General features: G+C 43.5%; 1 protein-coding gene across 12 annotated transcripts in view; it reads left to right on the forward strand.

The window, feature by feature from the left end:
- The window catches only part of Tead1 (TEA domain transcription factor 1), a 257,978-nt gene that overhangs the window by 66,935 nt on the left and 167,587 nt on the right, over positions 1-23,456 (forward strand). For all 12 annotated transcript variants that reach the window (XM_048788366.1, XM_015477640.2, XM_048788370.1 and 9 more), the window contains exon 2: positions 16,970-17,225. In XM_048788366.1, the coding sequence (XP_048644323.1) occupies positions 16,970-17,225 (256 nt within the window). The remainder of the gene's footprint in view (positions 1-16,969; positions 17,226-23,456) is intronic.

The following is a 23,456-nucleotide window of genomic DNA, read 5'->3' on the forward strand; positions in this document are numbered from 1 at the left end:
CTAGACTTTGGCTGTTTTTAAAGACAGGATGAAAGCAGTGAATTTCACTATTTATATAGTATTCTTTTAAATTTATAGGACTCCCAAACTTTACTGATGATAGTCTTTTGTGGAAGCTTTTGATTGATTTGACTGGGAGAAGGCTCTTTCTTAAAAGTTACAATAAATAATAAATAAAAAGGAAAAAAAAGACAACTATACGGTTTCTGCCTTTCTGCGTGTCTGCTGCTGGTCTGTCGGCCACTAAAATTGTCACTGAAAGCCATTTGAGCACTTGCAATAGGCAGATTCTTGTTCAGAATACTGCTGCATCTTAGAATGCTTGTCATCCTGATATTTTAAAATGAAACATGAATCAATAACTACAAAATAACATGGCATCGGGGAACCTTTCCCCAATCAAATTAACTTAAAATAAAAAAAAACCAAAAACCTGAGTTTATTTATTTATTTTTTTCCTTCTCCCCCAATTACCTACCTTTCAGCATCTTTGGGCTGGGAATCAAATGTGCCATGAGAGGTGTTCCAGAAACATTAGATAGGTCTTCCTTGGCCAAACCATTCACAGCTTCTCTCACACCCACAGGTTGTGGTGGGAAACTTTCCTGGTCTTGGGATTTACCTTCCTGGCCTGAAGGAGGGCATCTTTTCTTGTAGCTGGGTCTGTACCCACCCACTTATAAAACAGTTGGTAGGAGCAAATTAAAGAGGCCCTGTTCATGGAGCAAACCAAGATGAAAGAACAGTGGATGGAGAATCAATAACATACTAACCCCCTACAGTGATTGAAGTGAACTTTATTTGAAATATCAAGGCTGCTCCCGACCACATCAAGTCAGCAGCGTTCCTGCACGAGGGTAGCCCAGGAGTGGACTTTGATTTCATTTTAGGGGGGAAAAAAAGAACAATGAATACATGTTTTTTATTAGCCTTTTCTTTCTTGAAGATCTGCTTCTCCTAGAGTAGACCTAATTAGCTCTGTCATGTTTGGCTTTAGTTTGGAGAAAATTAAAGATGAGTAATATCAGGAATTTGTAGAGTGGGGATACTTGTTAAAATCTTCTTTGACCCAAATTTGACTTTTATACATAGTATTATCTAAGCAGGCTAAAGAATACCCCATTTCCAGCTTGCCCTAAAACAATGTTTTTAAAAGCACGTCCAAAGTGGTTAAGTATAATGTAAATACATTACTCTGATTGTCTGCCAAGTAAATGAGTTATTGCAGGGACTATCTCGGTGATGCTAAGAACATGGTGATGAATTTAAACTACATTTCTTAAAACTCAGCTCATGCCGGGCTTGGTATTGCACACCTGTAATCCCAGCTACCCTGGAGGCTGAGGCGGGAGTATCCCAAGTTCAAGGCCAACTTCAACAGTTTAGTGAGACCCCTATCTTAAAATACAAAATAAGCTCAAAGGGCTGGGAATGTAGCTCAGTGGTAAAGCATCCTTGGGGACAATCCCCAGTAAGGGGGAGAGGTGAGGGAAGAAATCCAGGCTATCTTTGACTGCAGTTTGAATGTCTTCCGTTTTTCTTCCCAGGACTTGTCTTTCTCACCTCCTGGACACTACTCTTCTGCTCTTGGCTGGATACAGGCAGGCCTGCTGTTATTTTTGTGGTAACCTGATACTTGAGCTGAGCACAGCCCTCAGGTTCCTGGGGGTGAACTAGCCCATAGCTGAGCCACAGTTCCCCCAGGCTGAGCAGCTGCTGAGGCAGGGCTGGGGACCTGGATAGGCTGAAGTGGTGTTGGGGATCGGGGTGATTGGTGAAGGCCTCAGATTGTGGCTTAGCAGGTGGCAGGACCTTTCCTGGTTGGGGGCCAGCCTGAGATTCAAGAAAAACACAGTTGGTTATTAAGGCTAGAGGCCAGCTAGTTAGGGGTTTTTTGGAAACAGAAGGAATATTTTGAAGCCAGTGAATTTTTTATTTTGCTCTGTGGGTTTAGTTTAGGGTATGCCTGAGGCAACACTTGTGCTTGCTTAAATAAGGGTTTCTTAAGAGTCACCAGCATTGTATTTCTTTTTATGTTCAAATGAATTGAATGTACTAGGGTTGGTGTGGGGGGTGCAAAAATGGATAGCACAGAGTTCCCACCTTCTGAAAATCAGTGGTATAATAGGGAAGGAGACATATTTAAGCAATAATTATTAATTATAATTATATGCATTTGTTCAATAATTACTTGAGAGCCTGCAGTGTGTCAGGCACGGTTTTAAGATATGTGCCTGCCCACACACTAATCTGTAAACATTCAGGTAAGATAATGTTTATAGTGACTGTCATGGAAACATCCTGTTAATGCTTTACCTTGGTCATCTCCTTTAATCTTTATAGCAGGTAGACAAAGTTTTTCATTCCAGTTTTGAAAACTTAGAGAATTAAAATCCAAACTCTTTGGAATTAAAAAGCCTTATGTATTCCTGATGGGCTTACTGTGCCATATGGATTTATTAGATGTACGTGTGATCCTTGCAACCATAGGGATGCTGACCTAGGACAGCATTTAGCAGATATTTTGAGAGTTGAAGCAATCCATCAGGTACTGGGAAATATTATGTGAAGAAATGCCCAGAGCTTACTGATGACCAGGGAGACAATATCTTAAGAGAAGTTAGAATGAAATGTACCAGCTATGGTGCTGGAAGTGTGCTTGAGGTGCTTTGGGAACACAGAAGTGATCTCTCTGAGAGAAGCCAGCTAAGGCTTCTCAGATGATGAGTTGGTGGCTTTAGTCTAGAAAAAGATCAATAGACATTCAGTAGACAGGCTGCCAGAGGGAGGAGAAGCATTTGAGCAGAGGACGCTGGACACCTGAGGGGTGAAGAGGCAGCCTGAGTGTCCAGGCACCTGTGTGTGTGTGGCTGGGATGTAGGGCTCCTGGACAGGTGGCTGAGGAGCAGGCTGAGATAAGGACCATGGGTGCTATATTATGCAGTGGAGTAGAAAAGGCATAGGGATCTGTTGAAAGATTTTAAATGAGTGTATGATCAAAGTCTTGTTCGCATTTTAGGAAAACCTGTGTGGTTGCAGGATAGGATAGGAAAGAAGCTTGCAAAAATACATCTCCTGGGAATTCCAATTCAGTACTGATGACACCACAGAATCTATATTTTCAGGAAACTACCTATATCACCTTCACATGCAACCAGCCTTAGGAGCCTGGCAGAAGCTTGCTGGCATTGGGAATGGTGGAAGGAGGCAGAGCCCAGTTAGGGAGAGAAGGTGAGGTCCTCTCCTGAGACAGGAGCAAAGTTAGAGGGGTAGAGGGGTGGAGAGGAACGGAGGGGATATAGCTGGGAGATGGAGGAGGGGAAGCAGAAGCCTGGGCTGCTGACCCTCCCTGGGTGCCATTTCACCCAGGTTCTTGGAGAAGCAGCATCTCTGAGAGGGTCTATGGGATTGGGTTCCCTCTCCTTGGACCCAGGAAATCTTTTTTTAAATTTTCGTGGACACTTTTACAGATAGACTCTTAATTAGAGAAGTGACTTTGAAAGTATCAATGCCCAGGGTGCCAGATCAGTGTTTAGGTGATGGTTTCCTTTTGATGTCTCAAGTCCCATCATATGTGTGGAGTCACTGTTAGGCAGTTGGCCCTAGAGGGAATCAGCTCTGGCAAATGTCCTTGGGAGGGAGGATTTTAGTGGCCTTTTGTAGGTATAATTGGAAATAGATTACATTTTAATTCAATGTAAGGCATTGAAGGTTTATCTTCCTAGTTCCTTTACCAGAATTAGCAGAATCTACAGGAGGAAATGGTCCTGGAAGGAAATATAGGCTCCCCACCCCTTCCCCAAAGACTCCTGTGTGTGTGTGCCCAGGGGGGGGCTGCAAAAATGTGAATTGAATCAAGATGTGGCCTTTGTGTTTTTCCCTTGGTATAACTCCCTCATTTGTTTCAGGGGGAGGTGGTGTCAAAGGTGAGGAGCAAGGAGTCTGATGGATGGACACTGTGCCCTAAAGCACCTTGGGCCCCTGGGAGGTGAAGGCAGGAGCAGTTGGGTACCTTGATGAGTGAGTCCCTCAGTCTTTCTTGGGCTGGGGTCTTGCCCCACTGCATGCCCTTAGAGTTGGTGCCTATGGTCTGCAAAATGGATTTGATTTAGAAGTTTGGGTTCCAGAGCTGGTCTGTACACATGCTGGTTGCTCATGGAAATTGGTTCACTTGAGTGAATGGCTAATTGCTGATGTGGGAACAGGTTACACAGGTATGCTGCCTCATCCAATCTCCAACCAAACCAAGGTTGTTTCTCCTGCTGAATTTGAACTTGGTATAAACCAAGGACTAAGTTTACATTTAGAGGACAGGGATTGGCTTGAGAGTAGGGCTTTAATTGGCCCCGAATTTGCATCCCTCTCAATGTGAGACCTGTTTTACAGCTGCTCCATCACTGTGTCATTAGTAAATTGCAGATTGTATTTCTCATTTGAAGGGTGGGGACTTGGTTGTATCAGTGTCATTGGGAACCCATGGGCATTTGTAAATAAGCAATGCTGTATCTTTTTGGTTAGTTTTCACATCAGCTTTTGTTGGCATTAGAGGCCTTTGCTGACTGTGTGTATGCCTGTGAGTGTCTGTAGGCACAGCAGCTGGGTCCCATGCTGGGTTGAACATGACCATGCTGTCAGCTCATAGCCTCTTTTCAGGGGCCAAGGAAATATGTTGAGTGTTTGAAGACAAAGTGCAATGAGCATTTATCAGAAGAGCTGAGTGACTGGGTATTGAGCACAGTTAATCCCATGACTCTGAGCTGTTTAAGCAAGCACACCTGTATAAACTGTCACTGTCTCATGAATTGTCACTGTCATGCCTTTATAAATTTGGAGCACTTAAGGGATGTGCCACATTGTGATACTTGAATTTATCTAGAGAACTATTCTGGCCTCAGACCACCCTGAAAATGGATTTGATTTAAAAGTTTGGATTCCAAGTTGAAAAAAGGTCTATTCTTCATCCTTTATGTACCTAAATATGCACGTATAACAACGTGCATGCTCGTGCATGTGCACACGCCTTCAGGAGTTATGCACACAGTCCTGGTGTTCCTGTCCGTTCTGTGCCACAGTCCAGACCTTGGTCATGGCCTTCAAGTCCCCTTGTGACCTGGCCCAGCTTAACCGTTCAGCCTTTTTCACCATAGCTTGGTCCTTCCAAGGCTTTGTGCTCGGCCCTGTCCTTGCTTCATTTGCTCCACTAAGGCTCTTCTCTGAACGAACCTTCCCATGTTCTTCTGGTCATCAGACTGGTAAGGCCGGCTCAGCCTTCAAAACCATCTTAAAGGCTGTCCCAAAAATCTGACATTGACCTGAGGGACAGAATAAACACCTGGTTCTGTGCCCAGCAGAATTTCAAGTATTCCTCCATTGCAGCATGTGACATCTTGTAGTCATTCATGTATTCATTCCTGTATTCACATTGACTCATTAAGTATCTATTCTTTCATCATTTGTGGGGCAGCAGTTAGCATGTGGTAGGCATTCTGTTGGATCTCTAAGGAATGAGGAGTCACTAAAGGCATGGACTGAACCATTACAGGTCTCAGAAACCTGGGAGGGTGACAAACACAGACAAATTATTCTGTGTGGTGAGTGAGTTTATGTGCACTGGCCAGCTAAGGTGCTGTCTGTGGGGACACAGAGGAGGCAAGGAGGGATCAGGCCAAGCTTCCCAGTATGGCAGGCGGTGGTTTGGAGTCCTGAAGAATAATTAGTGTCTCCCTTGAGATATAGGATGTCTGCTGAGGGCAAGGGAGAACATTTTCACTTATGTCCATTTCTGGGGACTGGCACATCGGTGGGAAAACACAGCAGGTGTGTGTGGGGTTTCAGTAAATGCTGCACCACATTAAATTGAAACAAGTCACTAGAAGCTGAATTTCCCTTCACATTTATACCCCATCTTATTTCAGAATGAATTTAAGGCAGCTTGCAAGATTATAAAATAGCATACATTAAAGAAAGAAGGAAACCATGGAATAAAATTTAGGGAATTCAGTAAGGAAATCAGATTTGCAGATCCCCGGCCCAAGTCTTCTCCAAGGGGCTAGCCTATAAATTTAGGGCTGATCTGTTGACCACAAGGTAAAAACAACAACAACAACAAAAACTTGGTTTTGTTGTTATAGAACTTTCCTTTGGGATCTTTGTAAAGAGCAATCCCTGTGATGTGATGAATGACATCCTCAACACCTTTAGAGTAAGTCAGGTAACCAATCTCAAAGAATATTTCTTCTAACCCTGGGTATGCTGACAGCAGCACATAAAAGTATAATTCACTAAAAGCAAGTTAATTCAGAGGTCCTGGAATGAGTTTCCTCTGAGGTAACTATAGAATCAGAAAGGTGCTAAAACAAACAGGTTAGCTTTTTTGATTGGATTTTTCCAATTTCACTGAAGTACAACTGACATACAGAAAACTCATGGGCCATCAGTAGTGAGTGCCTGTATTTTTCCGTTGTGAGCACATTTGCGTCTAGAGCTGTTGATCTGTATCAACATGACCAGCACCTCAGAAGCCGTCCTGTGCTGCCTTCTGTCAGTACTCTGTACCTGCAAAGGGGCATCTCCAGACTGACTTCTAATAATATAGATTAGTTTTGTCGGTGTCTGTGCTGGGTATGAATGGATGTTGAGTATGTGTTCCTCTAACAGTTTATTTCTCTCAACGTTACCTTGGTAGGATTCATCCATGTTGCTACTTATAAAGGCAACCCATTTGTTCTTATTGCTGTGTAACAGCAGTGTCCCCTAGGAAACCTTGTGTGGTGACGGAAAGCCTTTCCGCCTGTGCTGTGCAGTACAGTAGCCACTAGCCACATGTGGCTGCTGAGCTTGTGCAATGTGGCTAATGTGACTGAGAGGCTGAGTGGTGTTTTTTTTTTTTAATCTTTCTTAGTAATTTGTGTTTAAATTTGCCTGTGACTCTTGCCTATGGTATTGGATAGTGAAATTGTGTAATGTTCTATTTTGCGAATATGCTGCGGTTTATATATCCTATTGTTAATTTTAAAAATTTGGCAGTTCCTGGCTATTATAAGTAATGAATATATAAACATTCCTGTATCTGTCTTGGTGAAGATAAGCATGTGTCTCTTTGGGTTATATATATATATAGGGTTTGGAATTGCTGAGTCAGAAGGTATACACATGGTCAGTTTTTGTACGTAGATACTACTAAAGAGTTTTCCACAATGTGTCTACCAATTCCCCCTCCTATCAGCTGGCTTGAGAGTTCTAGATGTTCTACCTCCTTGGAGACACTGGTATTATTAGTTGTTAATTTTAGCAATTGTAGTGGCTAAGTAGTGGTATCACATGATTTTAATTTGCATCTGTTTGGTAAGTAGGTTTGTTCAGCAAACCTTCATTGGCCATTTGGTTATCTTTTATAAAATACTTGTAACTTTTTTCCTGTTGTGTGATTTCTTATTTTTGTAGGAATTCTTTAGTATCAACATTGAGTCTCTTGAATACATGGGTTGCGAAGATCTTCATTTTGTGGCTTGCTTTTTATTTTCTTAATGGTTCATTCAATGGAAGGAAGTAAATAAATTTTAATGTCTATTTTACCTTTTTTCTTTTTTTTTGAGACGGGGTTTGAGGAAGGTCTTACAATGTTGCCTAGAGTGGTCTTGAACTTTTTTAAAAATTTATTTTATTGTCTTTATCAATTGCTTCTTAACATAGACTTCTTAAATTTGTTAGCAAGATCAGTCATTTAAAATACACATGAGTGATCTGATACCATGGACTGATATTTCTTTTTCAGGATGAACATGCTTTTCTGAAAAGCTAACAATAAAACCTCTGTTCAGTGTTACAAATATATAAAATGACACATGTTCGAAACTTTTTATGATAACTGTAATAACCAAGTGAGTCTTGAATTTTTAATTTTAAGACTATCCTCTTTCCTCAGTACTCTAGGTAGCTAGAATTATAGGCACACATTAACCATGTCCAGTTACATTCTGTTCTTTCAAAGTAATATTTGCATTCTTTAATGACATATAGATAAATTTGCTGGATTTTCTTCTGCATTCTTTATTGTTTTGCTTTTTACATTCAAATTTAAAATCCATTTTTGATTGGTTGTATGGTATGGTGTGAGGTGGGGGTCAAGTTTATTTTTTCCTGTGGGTATCAATAAATGACAGTTAAAAACTGTCATTTATTCAAAGCAGTGCAGTGTTAACCTTTATCACAAATTAAGTGAATGTGTATATATATTTGTTTTTGTTGCAATCCATTGGTTTATTTTGTATATCTTTGCTCCAATACCATCCTATATTCATGAGTATACTTTATGATGAGTCTTAATTTGGGCCACTAAAAGTCATTCAGCTTTAGTATTTTTCTTTATGATTGCATAAGAACTGGATTTATTCTAATAGGTCAGTTTTACCTGTCTCTCCCCCTCACCCCCATCTCATTTTTATACAGTGTCCTAATGTTATGTGACATTGTCTTAAGTCCTTGAGATTACACAGGTTCTGTTTCTGTTCCCTAGGAGTTAAATTTATGATCATGTTTTAGAATTCAAAAAATACCTATGTATGATTTGGGTTGATAATTAGGATATGTACGCTTGGATCCTGAGATCCTAATACCCATGTTAGAAAGTAATAGTCGAATGGGTGGGAAGGGGAAAAAAAAAGCATCATGATGAACCAACCATATGATGATTACCTGGGGCTGAGAGGAAATAGGAGTTTTTTTTCCTTGTGGACATGCAGGAGCCTAGATATTGGATCTTGATGCAAGTGGTGGTGAGATCCATGTGGATCAATTGGACCTTTATTTTATTTTTTTAAATTGGAATGGAGGTTGCATACACATCGTGCTCTGGTAGGAATCACAGTATATTTATTTATTTATTTATTTTTTAATGTGGTGCTGAGGATTGAACTCAGTGCCTCACGCATGTGAGGTGAGCGCTTTACCACTGAGCTATAGCCTCAGCCTCGCCATTGGACCTTTAGAGGACATTTGAATGCCAGCCTCTATGGAAGAGGAACCAAAGAGCTGCTTCTTTACAACTTAGTCCCTTAAAGTGCTCTCTTGATTTAAGTTTTTCTTGTTGATTGGCTTATGCCCAATAAGACTCCCCGCCATTCAGCATCCCTGTCTAAATATCCAGAATAGATGGAGGCATGGCAAGAGAGAGAAGTATTCTAAGTCATGGATCCTGAAGGAGGCAGGGGGCCATTTTTGCACATAGAATAAGGCCATTTCTGATGCAACACAATTAGAATTCTGAATCAGCCCAGGAGCCCTCATCTGGGCAGGTCAGCTGCTGGGCCCTGGAGTGAGTCCAGAGCTAACATATCATTAAGTTAGCTGGCAACAGACTGTAACACTGGGTGGTGAGTCTCCACTGGCCTTTTGTAAGTAGGGGTGACTCCCTAGCACTTACCCGTAGACTTGCCACCCAAGGAGTGCACCCTCTGGAAATGGTTGTTATAGGGTTTGCCCAAACACAGTGCGTATATTTATATGGCGTGTTGTTGTCTTTTAAAATATGAGCTTTCTACGTTTAGTTTTTAATTTATAGCCATTGTCATTAAAAATGCTAACATATCCTGATAATCTGATGGTGAACCTTACTGAGAAAGTGATATTATGCATAGGTTAGTGGCTAAGGAGGGTTATTTTTCCTGGTGTTTGTTTTCTTTATTTTTAGTAAGCATTATGGTTGGTTGGTCCACCTGGAATGTTCGTTCACTCTGTAAACCTATGAGAACCAGGGAGCTATTCTTGGTGTTTTCTTTGACTCGTGAGACAGGGCCTACAAGTTTGCCTTTTGAATTACTGACAGCTGCTTACCATGGACGCTGGTGTTTTGAAGCTGGAAAGAAGTTTCTGTTTGTGGGTGTGCAGTGTATTTCTGGGGCTTAATTGCCCACCTCTTGGGGATCCATAACTTGGACTGCAGGTTCATCCAGCTCAGGTTTCCCTCTAAGGCTCCCCGCCTTGCATCAGAATGGTCAGATGAGTAGATTGCCTGGCACTGAGAACGGGGCTGTGTCCTGTTGAAGGAATCCACCAATGAAGGAGGACAGTGATCAGCTTGACTGGTGGTGATGATGGGGGGAAAGGAAGGAGCAGGCTTTCTATTCTCAATGGCTGGCAGGTTTGTTACGGGGAAGGGGAAGGTAGTTCCCCTAAAAGCTGATAACAAAGTGGTTCCATCAGAGCTGCATAGCATGAAATCAATTAGAGCTGTTCTTGAGCTGTCACCTGGGCAAGTACTTAGGGCTGATCAAACTGAGAATTAATCAGGGAATCTCAGGATGGTAATGTTAAGTCCTCTACTGGGTGCTCAGAATTGGAGTCTTGGTGAAGAGGTATGGGCTTGTTGATAGTATTCTGTTGATACGGAAATGATTTTTGAAAATGGGGAGTAATTATCCACTCCTTCCTGCTGAAAGTAGAGGGAACCTGTTGACAATTGGCGTATATGACACTGAGGTTCACTGGCTGCTCCTGGCTGCGTGGCAGATGTTGCTTCAATTCTCAGTGTCTGCATTCCCCGCGAGTTCTGCTCTCTGACAGGGACGTATGTTGTGCAGTTCCATTGATCTGGTGGTTGCTGGCATAATCTAGGCTGCTGATCCTCACCTGTATTACTCAGGCCACTTGTTAGCAAGGTTGGCTAGCATCTGAAATGGTAGGAAAATAATTACATGCCCCACTTTACATATGCAAAAGTGATTAACCATCATTAGTGCCTGACATTCCTCCCAACTGCTCAGGGAGGTGAGTCAGTATCATCACTATTCATTAGCAATTAATTAGACTGTGTTCCATGATGTCAGTCATGGACAGAGCCGAGAATTCAGCTCTGCTACCTCCCACTGTCTAGTGAGGGTGTAGTGAGTCGGAAATTCCCGCGGAATACGCTTTCCATCTGAGAAAAGGCTCCTGGACTCGGGTTCTGTGAAGTATATGATTTGGGTAACTTATTTAGATCTCTGGAGCCCCTAAGAAGGGGATAACACCGGGGGTGTCAAGCAGTGATTAAATAAGATTCTGTAGGCAAAAGCTTCTGTCATTGTGCTTAAGACCTGGTTCCCTGGGAGAAGGTGGTATTTGTATTTGAAATGCCAGGTCACATTGGGAAGCAGATCATCTTTTCCCCTAGTTGTGTCCACACCCCTCCCCACTTTTTTTTTTTTTTTTAGGGCAGCTTTTCTCTTGAGAGAAAAATCTGGGCTTTCATTAAGATCACAGTGACCTTCGAGGCATCAAATGCTCAGTTGAGTTGTGTACTATAAATATCATTCCAGCCGTGTGACACTCTCTGGACCCTGTAGCGGCTCCCTCCCGGCCCACTGCTGTCGCCTCCTGATCTTCGTTCCTAGCCGATCTCTGATCTCCCTGAGTGTTTCCCACTCACCACTCACAGGTTGGCTTTGGCCAGCATTCATCCCTTTGGATTTCTCCCTTGGCCGTTTCTTTGGCTTCTGGTCTTCGCACCTTTGCCAGTTTGTGTTCCTTAGAGCTTTCCTGTGGTTGCCTTCTTCTGGTTCTTTCCTTCCCCTTGTGGTCAAAAGAAAAGGGAAATAGAGAAGGTAAGATAGTTTCCTTACAATAAGGCTTGTTCTTTATCGAAGAGGCTTACCTCTTAGAGGACCCAAATCTGACTCACCCCTGCGGCATAGAAGGACGTTTGCTTGTCAGAAATCGCAGTCAGTTCTTAACGAGGAGCTGGCTGGCTGGTCCAGACTCTATCTCCCCTGCATCCTCCTGCGTCTTCCTCATGTGCTGATTTCTTTCAGGGCTTTTACTCTTCATGTGGAACTTTGGCCAGAGTCAGCGTGAGGGATGGGAAAGTAGCCCAAACCCTTCCCCTTCTCACTTATATATAATCTGGGGGATGAGCTCAGTCCTGTTGTTCTCAAGGACTGCCCATGTCATCTGGTTGTTGGTTCATTCTTTCTTTTATTGACTACTTGTGAGCCTTGTCCTGTGTCAGCACTGGGGGGACTATGGTGAGCCTAGTAGTCTCAGTTCTCCAGGACACTGGGGTGCAGGTGATGGGAGCCGTGGCCAACTCACCCAATTCTATTATGGGCAGAATCTGTGGGAACACAAGAGGGTAAGTGACTGAGTTGTCTCCTTTGGGAGTTTACAATGGAAACTGAGGCATACAGATACTACAAGGGCCACAGGGTTCTGGGTGACTTGAGTGGACAGAGAGTCCTAAACTCCCAGGGCTGCCTTATAGGATATGAAGTAAGACACCAGCTAAAACAGGGTTTTTTGGTGACCCTCACATTCAGTGGCATTTCATTGAGTCTTTTAACCATCTGAAAGTGGGTGAGATTCTTAACGTTGTGGAAGACTCACAGGAATTAAGATTCAGAGGGAGCAGACCCCTCCCATCTCACCCCTTGGCGGGTGCTCGCTGAGTGGAATTGTGTCAGTTATACAGGTATCTGAGGGTCTCCCCCTATATGCCTGCCCCTAAGAGCTCAAAACAGAATGTGTGGGTCTGAGACACACATCATGCTCATTCCCCTGAATCCCTGTGACCCTTCTTGAAGGGTCTGGATTGTGAAGAGATTATCCATTTAGGGAATGTGGCTGGTGGGGCAGTTAGATTCACTCGGATCACTGGGAACAGCTGTTTTTGGAGTTTATTAGAGCATGGCTGGGAGGAGTTTCAGGAAACAAGGGGCTTTCAGAAAAGTGTTTGACGGAAGCTGAGTTACACTGGGTTACGTAATATTCTTTTTTTGGGTGGAGGGGGTCTATTTTCAACAAAAACTTACCACCTCCTTTCTTTTCCTTGGAGGTATGCTATGGAAAGGGTTGTTTCATTGAACCAACCCCTGTTCAGAAGAAGAGGGAAACTATTGAACCTATTAAAAAAAAAAAAAGTTTGGATTTAGGTGAATCTTAGAAATTTTTCATCAATTAAAAAAATTTGATTTTTAATTTTACTTTTATGGGTGCATTATGATTATACCTAATAGTGGCATCCATTGTGCCATATTTATACATGCACATAACATAACTTATCAGTCTCCTTCCCCAGTTTGTCACCAATTTAACTTTTCCATTTAGTCATCTGAAGACCTCAAGAAGATCCTTTGTAAGTCTACTTCCCAAAGTGAACCATGAGGAAGGGACATTCCTTTGCTTCTGCACCATCCCATTTTGAGTAGCTATTTTGGGATCATAAAGTACACCATTGTCTAAGAGAGGATGGACTTGAAAATAAGTGAACGACCGCCTGGTTTCACAGATGACAGAGTATCTTCACTCTTCTCACTCTTTATGAGTTTAGTGAATTTTCTGTAGGAGGATTGAATTTAACTTCTAATCTCCTTCATTTTACAAGCGAGAACTTGAGCTTCTGAGAGGTGAGTTTAGTTGGGCTATGTGGCTCATGGGTGAGTCACGTTTGGAAGCCAGATTGGTTTGAATCTTAATACCACGTCACCCCCTGCCCTTGTACCATGTTCTTTTTTGTTGACTGGATTGAGGGAAGGTGGATTCCCTTGCTCAAAGGATGTGTAAGGGAGGTGAAGACATCACTTCTGCAGATGCCGATATTCTGCACATAATTTACTTAATTAGATCTTAAGTGGGAATTTATCCTATACATTAAATTCTGAGGCAGACTGGGTGGTGGTTAACCTGGTCTGTGTATTTTTAGGATACTCTGAAAGTGTGGCTAATACTCAGAGCCAGTGGATACAAGGACAGTTTCCAGGATGAGGTGGATTTTGAGCTGAGGGATGGAATGCCAGAATGGTTATTTCGGTATCCAGCCTGGGGAGTGTTTTCTCAGCCATTTCCAGTCTTGTGATCGGAAACTCTCTGCCCATACAGGGCCTCATCTTACAATTGGGTTGTAAAACCAAGGGCCTGAGTAACTTTGTGGATTATATATCAGGTGGTGTCTGAGGCTGTGTGCTGGCCCAAGTCCAGAGTAGGTTATTCCATCCTGCGGAACTCTAGTTGACCAAATTACAAGCGCCTGGATGCAGAATTCTTCCCTTTGCAATAAATGCATGAAAACATGGGAATGTTTAGAATGGAGTCTGGACTTCCTGCACAGGTGGAATAATTAATACTTTTTGGTGTAGTGTTCCCCAACCAAGGACTTTGGACTGAGCCTTTGCAGGAACTTGGAGGGACTGTTTGCAGCACCCTGCTGCCTGCCTTCTGTGATAGTTCACCTCTGTATAGTTCAGCTGGCAGAAAGTCTTTCCTTTTCTTGGGAATATCCATAGAATAGGTCTTCTCCCTCTACTGGGACAGACAGTTCTCCAGAGGACTCTAGGCTTAGCTGTGAGGGTTCAGAAGGATCTTACCACCTTTGGGCCATGGGCTGAGGTGAAAAATAAAGAAATTTAATAAGCTCCGAAACCAATTGCACAAGACACAGTACTAAGGAAACTGCCCCTGAGGTGGGAGCTTGGAGGTTTTAGGGATCAGAAGTTCACCTCTGGGTGCCATTTATTGAGAATCGTGGACAAATTGGAATGTGCTCCTGAGGGGTGGGCAGAGGATGATGGTGTCTGGTCTAAAAGACAGGTATACATAATAAATAAGTGTTCTGGGAGAGATTTGCTCCCCTAAGGGATGGATGGATGTTCAAGGGTAGATTGGTAGAAGTTAGTTAATTAGGAAATGGTTTTTAGTCTAATAAGTGGAAGAATTTTGGTGTGCAGGCATGATGGAGGCTGTCAGTACTGAGGCCTTAGTGCACCCCATCATTGGTGGTGTTCAAGCGTAGACTGTGATCAGCGGATGAGATGTTTTAGAGCATTGCATGGGTTGTTGGTATATTTTGGTCTAGAGCTTGGCTTTCGGTTGTAGTCAAGATGTTCTTTCTAGGCAAAGATCCTGAGCCCCTTCTGTTAGCTCTCACTGTCCTGGATTCAATCCCATTACTAGACTGGTGGAGCACAGGACACCCCTACCATTTATTTTAATATGTGGCTCTCTGGAGTGGATTCATCGCTGTGAGCTGTCTAGAGCTCAAGGCCTGGCCCGTGGTTCTGTAAGTTTTTTTTTTTTTTTTTAAGTTGTAGATGGACATAATATCTTTTATTTATTTATTTTTAGTTTTTTTTATGTGGTGCTAAGGATCAAACCCAGTGCCTCAAGCATTCGAGGCAAGTGCTCAGCCACCAAGCTACACCTCTAGCCCTAGTTCTGTATATTTTGTTGTTCTGGTTTTTTGTTTTGTTCAGGGAGAGGTGAGGAGGGAGAAGATGGCTAGCCACTGCCAAAGAGTTCCCTCTAACTCTCCCTGTCTCCAATAGGCCGCCCTAGGACAGTGTACAGTTCTATTCTTGTTTTATAAGACACTTAGATCCCAACACAAAATGTAATAGCTTGAGAATTCAAAAGGCCCACGCCGTAGGCATCATAGAGTTCACCTGGGGGTCAATTGAAAACCCTTACTTATAGCATAATTTATACCTTAAGGTCTGCTCGTTTTTGAAGTCCTGTGTAAATGTACGCCGTGTGTTGGTAAGGGGTAGGAAATACTTTGCTGACATGTTCTTTGAATGATGGCTCAGTGGCAACATTTAAAGGCCGACAACCCGAGAGTGGTTCTCCCCCACCCTCCCTCTTTCTTTTTAATCCAGGTGTTGCCAAATCTAGAAAGCTGACAGGGTGAGAAGCCAAAAGCACCCATTAGTGAAACTATTGATTGTGTGATATTCATGTGCCTCAGGGTTTCTGTACCAGGGATCTGTTGAGATTTACTGGTGGCAAAGGACCGGGGCACTGGATGCAGTTTGACAAGCCACTTGCTCTCAGGTGATGGTCCTGGTGATGACCTTGGGATGTGGATTGATTGACCAGTGCTGCTTTCCTCCTGAGCGCTTCTTTTGAAATATTGCACATATTTGAGAGGGTGGGCGGGCGGGCATAAGCAGTGGTCACAGAAGCCCTCCCTATTCAGGCCCTGTGCCTCCCCCTTTACATTAATCCCCAGGAGCAGTTATTCTCCCCCTTTTAGGAAGGACTTTGAATTAATGATCTGATGTCTTTTCAACAAAGGAATATTGATATGTTAGTGTGTAGGACAGCAGGGAGTACTGGATTAGATCCTTTTCACATTGGTGTTAAGCCAGTGTGACATTTGTTTAGAAAGCTTATCCTTTTATGACCATAAGTTTCATGCATAATTCAAGGAGAATTAATTTTTGCAAAGATTTCTTTTAGTTCTCTAATCTTCAGTACTATAGAAAAATAAATGAAAGGGCCCCCCATGTGATCAGGAATCAAGAGACCAAGTGCCCCATGTAGGTGTGGAACACTTCCTCAAGTGTGCCAGGCACTTTTGGTGGGTGTTGTAGAAAGACAGGTGGGGATGATATGGTCCCTGCCATGAGGTTATCGTTTCGGAGCTGAGTGTTAAAGTGACCTGACTGTACAGACTAAGAGCCCTGAAGATCAATGCCATAGGTCCAGGTCAGCTGGCACAGCTGACTTGGTAGGATGAATAATAGGATAATAAAATAATCTTCCTCCTGCCTTCCTCGTTCCTGCCACCATCTTTCATGTGATGATCTCATGTTGGGATGCTGTACCATTTCAGTTATGATGCCAATTGCTACACTGGAGCTTTTATTTTGCTTTATTTTCTTATAAACAACTTCTTGTGCTATGGAGATTTGATTATCATTGAGCAAAGCATCTGTAGTAGACAGTGGCACTTAGTAAATGGTTTTCATACGAGTCCCTACAAAACTTGCAGTTCTGAATGAGTCCTATTTCGGGGAGAAAATTTCCTCTCATCTCTGAAGCCATCCAGCTCTTCTGCCTGGCGTTGCCCTTCTGTGTAGCGGAAGCCACTTGCGCCTCAAAATTCCATATTCTGTCCTAGGAGTTATTTTCCAAGCAAAGCTGGAGCCTAAAGAACTTGCAGTAGAACTAGCAATGTTTGTGGATACTGCGTTCTTATACTATTTTGTGATTTCTCTTTTAGGTTTATTTTCTTGAAAAGGCTCCAGGCTTCGGCTTGGAAAATCCAACCGCCAAAATTGAGCCCAGTAGCTGGAGCGGCAGCGAGAGCCCTGCCGAAAACATGGAAAGGATGAGTGACTCTGCAGATAAGCCGATAGACAACGATGCCGAAGGAGTCTGGAGCCCCGACATTGAGCAGAGCTTTCAGGAGGCCCTGGCTATCTATCCACCGTGTGGGAGGAGGAAAATCATCTTATCAGACGAAGGCAAAATGTATGGTAAGTGGCCTGGAACGTTCCTCCGAATTACTACCTGCTATTGTGGTCGAGGAGAGATTTAACTGGTCTTTGAGTGTGATCATCCATTGTACTGGGCTGAATGATCTTTGTAGAATTACAGTTTGTTATCCAGGTAACTCTCACCTGAAGAGGAGTGTCAGTAGCGGACCGCAGGGGAAGCAATCCCTGGGCTTTATCTTTCTGCATGCTCAGTGGTGTTACAGTGGAAGCTCCTGAGGTCTGGGTGGGGACATAGGTGGTTGCAGTGGTCTACGCAGTCCTCTTCAGCTCACTGGCTCAATGTAATCATAGCGCTGGCACTTATCTCCTGGAAACTGGTGCCACAGAGGCATGGGGGCCTGCTGCCACCAAATCTCTTGAAACCTGCACCCGTTTCCCACAGGAAGAGCCCAATATTCAAGATGTTTATGTGAAATCTCTTCTTACAAAAGCCAACAGGTTTTTAAAAAAAAAAATTTTTTTTTTAAACAATGCTGTACAGGCCAGATACAAACACGTGCATGGGCCTGATCAGATCCTTGAACCACTTGTTTGCATCTCTGCTGCCAGTTTGCAGTTGAATGCCAGATGAGGCATTAACCCCCAGACCATTCTCACCAGCCTTCCCTTCTCCAGGGGGATGCCTTGCAGTGTGTTCTGAAGGAAACTCTAGGAGTGTGAGGAAGGTGAGACTCTGTTAACCAGTTAGCTTAGGATGCCAAGACAGCAGCAAGTACCCATCTATGAGGGTTGCTAGGTTGGGTTCGGGCACCGCCCCTCCTTCTATCAATGCTTCCAGCTGCAGATCAGTACTTTTTGGCTGCTTACCTTTGGAAAGCAGATGGAAGGTAGTTGCTTATACATTCTGCTTGTCTAATTGGGCACAGAGTTGACAGAGTTTGCACTGTAGCCGAGTCTAAAGAGATGCAAACAAATAACCTAAAACTCACAGAGAACAAGCTCAGCAACCTATCAGAGGTTGTTAACTTATCATAGGAGTGATTTATTTCTAAATAATTTGAACTCTTTTCCGGGACAGGGTGTTGTACCTTTACTCCTCTGTCAGGAGCTGTAGGAGGTTGCTGCTCTAGCCAGCACACACTGCTGAGGAGAAGGCAGATGGTGGTACAGCTGCCACCAGCTGTGCTCCCACCCCACTCTCCCCTCCAACTTGGATGATGTAATGGAAACAAGGACAGTTTTGCTTTCTGCAGTATTGGAGCCCCTTAGCCTGCCATGCACTGGGAGAGGGCGAGTCCAAACCTTCGGCGTTTGTTTTAAAGGCTCTCCTGATATCTTTCTTAGAGCAGCTCCTTCATGTCTAGTGACACAGAGTCGGGAAGGAACAGCTAACTCAGTTGCCGTGGGCAGAAGGTCAGGGCCTAGACGCTCTGTGGTATTTCTCTTCTGCTTTGCTTCTGCAGCCTGTTTGCTCCTGAGGGCTTGTCCTCATACCTGAAGATGTCTCCCCCAGGCCTCTTAGGCAGAAAAAAAATACTTTAATCGTCTAGCCTTCTTTGAAGATGGCTTTATTATATACAGGGTGGCTTTGGGAGCTAGCTGTATAGTTTGTTTCCCCAGAAATTGTTTTAATCTAAAATAATGGCATAAGATTGGAAGTCCTTGTTGGAATAACTACTTCACTTAATTTCTCACTAGGAATACCAAGAGAGCCCTGCCCCATCTAGAAGGGGCTTCAGGGCCAAGGACACAATTCAAAGCCAAAGTTAATTTTTGTCAACTCCAGTTTTGTTTCGTTCTCTGTTGAGATTTTACTTTTTAGATAGCAGCTCTGATATTCAACCACTTGGCTGATAACTCAATCATAAAAGTATTTTCATGTGAAAATAATTGTGTAAGGGCTCTTGTTAATAATTTGGTCTCACAGATAGTAAGCTAGGAAAACAATGAGAAACTTTGGACTTGTATTGTATCAGCAATGAATTTGAACAGATTAACCTTTGGTCTTAATCTCATCCCCCCCCCCCCCCGCCCCTGCAAAAAAACGGTAGAGTAGATGATATCCATGGAGTCTTTGATGGACTTTTCCATTTGGGAATGCTGGGATTTCAGGACGTGTAAGTCAGCAAGATGATCAGTTATTGCAAATGTACTGCTGCTTGTAGGAATGTGTCTTTAGCAACCAGGGGACTCGGACTCAGTGCTTCCTTGGTGCACATATTCTTGACCTATGGATTCTTTTTCCTTAAGCCAATGATGCATTTACGGACCATGGCCAGTCCATGAATTACGTGGCCGTAATTGGTGGCCAGCGTGATTGAAAATGAAGCAGTCCTTTTGAGGGAGCTGCATTGGGAATATAGCTCATTTGGTCGTGGGTTTTTCATCAGGCAGAGTATGCAGCCCGTGGCGTTTTGTTTCTGGATCAGGGTACAAGAGATGGATTTGTTGCACTGCCCCTGTAGCCACCCCCACCTCCCTGGGGAGAAAATACCTCCACTCAACTCCCTTTCTTTGGTCCACCTGGAAGAACTGGAAAGGGAAACATTGGAAGCTGGGCTATGGCAGATGGAGATGGGGCACCTTCAGAGGAGCCCTGCCTGGGACTCTGAGAATGGGACAGAGTTGATTCTTCACAGCGAGCAAGGCCTGGCCACCTGGCGATGGAGTCATGCAGGGTCAGAAGCGCCGTTCTTCGGCTTCTGTCCTGTTCCCCATTGTACATACATGAATCAGGACACAAACCAGATCAGGAAGCTGCAGTTCTTAAGGCCATACTCTTTATGACCTTACTCTTAAGAGCATACTTTTTCTCTAAGGGTTTTAAAAATGAAAACATTGAAAGTATTTGGGATTCCGTGCAGTGAAATCAAAATAATTTAATGTCCTTTAGTGATGAAATACCGAGTGTTTTTTCTTGAGGGGGTTGGTTGTTCCAATATTTCTGAGCCTTTGTAGAGTGCTCTGTGATGTCACTAATCCTGAACCATTGGAGAAGCAAGGTCAAGTGATTTATTTTGGTAATGAAATTTCCTTCATGGTTGGCAGTAGAGCAAATGCAATCTCGGAGAGAAAGGATGGAAAGTGCTGTTTATGATGAGGTTTCATCCATTGGAGGGGATGGCTTGATTCTCTCTTGTTTCCTTGGTCTGCAGGGGAGCTGGGACTTTTGTCATTGGTCTCTATGTGGATAGATTGCTTCTGCCTTGGGCTCCCCAGTGTGTAGGCAGTTATTCTTAGATGATTAGGAGGGGGTGCGACCTTCTTTGACTTTGTTCCTAAGGGCATGCACACTCGTTCCTGTGGGCTTGCTCTCTTTCTCTGCGTCTGTTTTCCTTTGGCATTTCTTATTTTTACATAGTTGTGTTTTTTCCCCCTCCCCTGGTAGAGAGTGGGGGAGGAGATAGCAGGAGGACAAGATGGGAGGGAAGTCAACAGACTTCTGTGAAATTGGATTTTGGGGGAGTAGACCATAGTTTAAAACAAGACAAAACAAAGCAGTGAACCATGGGAATACCTAGACCTATTTCTTTTGTAATTGAATATACCAGTCTTGTAACGTGGTCAGATAGTCCCCAGAATCAAGCAAGGGGAAAGACAGAAACCAGCTTTTACTGATGGCCTTGGAGGCTGGCACGTGCAGTGCTTGACAGTTTGGACTTTGTAATTTCTGTGGATCTTGGCCCTGCACGTCTAGGTATTAGGCTTTGTGCAAGTTGCCTTACCTCTCACTGTCCCAATTTCCTCAGCTCCAAAGGAGGGTTAACTAGATCCTACTTCACCAGGATTGTCGCAAGAACTAAATGAACTAATTGTGATCTGGAATCTCCCTATGATGTTTAAACAGCATCTGGCATACAGTGAAAGCTTAAGTGTTTACAAACTGAAAACAAAGAAGTGCTCTCTGCCTCTCTGTGTGCTAAGTCCTTTACATGTAATTTCCAACTGATGCTCATAACCATGCCCTGAGGTGGATATTTTGGTCCCTACTTACTGATGAGGCAGACGGGGGTAACTGCCTTGCAGTTGGCTAGTATGGATGGTATAGCTAGAAGGTTTCAACTCTGGGTCCATTAATTCAACAAGTCAGTATTGAATACCAGCTCTACTTCAGCCCTGTGCTCTTAGTTGTCAGACACCAGTGAACCAGACAAACACAGACCCTGCCCTCATGGAGCTCTCACAAGTTCATTTGCAGTAAACTGACCTGAGGTCAGGGCTGTGTGCCAAAGATTTCTGGGAAGTCTGAAGGCTCTTTGAAGATGGTCACCTTCCACTTAGCCTTTTGAAGCCTGTTCTTGGCTACCAAAGTCCAGGACACCTGGCTCGATGCTGGCAGAAGAAAAGCATCTCAAATAACATGGCAGAGAGGGTTGCAGATCACAAGGCTGGCCCTGATGGTGTCCAGAAAGACATCTGGAAGGTTCTAGTGCCCTAGGATTGTACAAGGAGTCCCGGTGGGTCAATTGCTTGTCTGTATCTTTCTCCTTTTGTGAGCAAGTCCTTTTAGGGACCTTGCTCAGTACAGATCCAGAGAGGAACCCTTTCTTCCTGGGACATTAGGCCTTCTGGTCAGTCCTAGAGAGCTGGGGTAGAACTGACCAGGGGTATTAATGAGAACACTCACTAGCAAACATGAGTGTATGCTGGCTGATCATCATGGCCAAGGAAGCTGCAGTTGTGGTCCCCAAGCTCCACCTGATCCAGGCAACACAGGACTGTCCTTTTGCAAGAGTGTACTCTCACGGTCTGTCTCTGTGGGTCAGTATGCCGGCTGTGTCTGTGGAGCCCCGAAGGCCCTGATGTGGAAGTGGGCATCAAACCCAACCGAGCCTATAGGGTCTCCAGGCCTTGGGAAATGCCCCTAGGGGCCTGAACTGTTATTCCTAGATCTCCATCTGACTTAGTGTGCCATCTTTGCTTTGGTTACCTCTCTTCTTTCTGACCTGTTGTTTCAAGTGGATTGGTTAGAAATGTGAAGCACCAAGGGCTGTGCCCCTCAAACAGGCTGGAAAGCTCTCTGAAGCAGGGCCCTGTCTATCCCTGTAGGCTCTGTTTCAGGGCCTGGGGTGCAGAGTGTTTGAATATGTGCACACAAGAAAGGAATTACTGGTTAAATGGAGAAAGGTGGATGATGAAGCCTCTGAGCTCTGAGGGCCTCTGTCGTCAGAGGCATTGGCTAGAAAGTGGGGTAAGAAAAAGAGGAAAGTGTTTATTTTGTTGTCTTCTTAAATGAAGAAAGAAAAGCCCCCGTTTTTTGCAATTTTGTGTTGACAAAAGTTAGTTGAAGAGGTGGGAGGGATTTGTGTTCCAAGTAGGAACAGTAGGAGAGCAAGGGTTAATTCTGGAATCCTCAGAACAGATGAGTAACGGGGAATTTTGAAATAGTTTGGTTCCTGTGAAAATAGCAAGGCCAGCGTCATCGGCATTTTGATTGGGAAGCTTAATGTGTGGGGGGCATGCAAAGGTTTATGTACAAGGTGTAAGCCCTTGTGCAACCAGGGTAAAAAATAACCAATTAAGGATGGCTCAAGACTTGGCCATGAGGGAGGAAACAGGAAAAGAATGCTACATTATTACCAAGTTATACTTTTCAAAGGCTTTGAGTGGCAGTGGATGTGCCCTGGGATTCAGGAAGAGATGGATTTATAAATTCCTTCACTGAGAGCCTGCATTGTGCTTTGACTGTGAGTGGGGACAACAGTTAGAAAATAATTAAAATGGATGAGAAAGGGTCTGAACCAGACCCTTTAACTATGTTTTAGACTGCCTTAGGCTATTTTATCTTGTTTTTTTCCCCATAACAATGATAAAGGTGCTATAATTATCCCCATTTTACAGCCAAGAAGCTGAGGCCCAGCAAGGTCAAGTTACTTACTCAAAGACAGCAAATACTTACTCAAAGACAGCAAATACATTGTGAAGCTGACATTTACAACCAATCCAGTCAATGCAACTGGCTATAATACTGATAGAAAAGGAGTAGTATATTTTGTACTTGATATGCACAGTTTAGTGATAGAGCAGCAAAAAATGTGATTGTTTATAGTTGGGGAATTCATATGTATATATATATGAGAATGAATGAAGGAGCGAGAGAATCGAACAGAAATCAGACACTTGTCTGACTTTGAACTTTGGGAAAGTGATTTTTAAACTTCGATTAAATTATAGATCCTTTTGAGACTATGCAGAAAGTTGTAAATCTCACCAGAAGAATGCACATTTGTAGTATGGGATTATTGCATGTAACTTTAGAGGATTTCTGGA

Source organism: Marmota marmota, unplaced genomic scaffold (genome assembly GCF_001458135.2).
Source record: "Marmota marmota marmota unplaced genomic scaffold, marMar, whole genome shotgun sequence".
NCBI classification, from domain to species: Eukaryota; Metazoa; Chordata; class Mammalia; order Rodentia; family Sciuridae; genus Marmota; species Marmota marmota.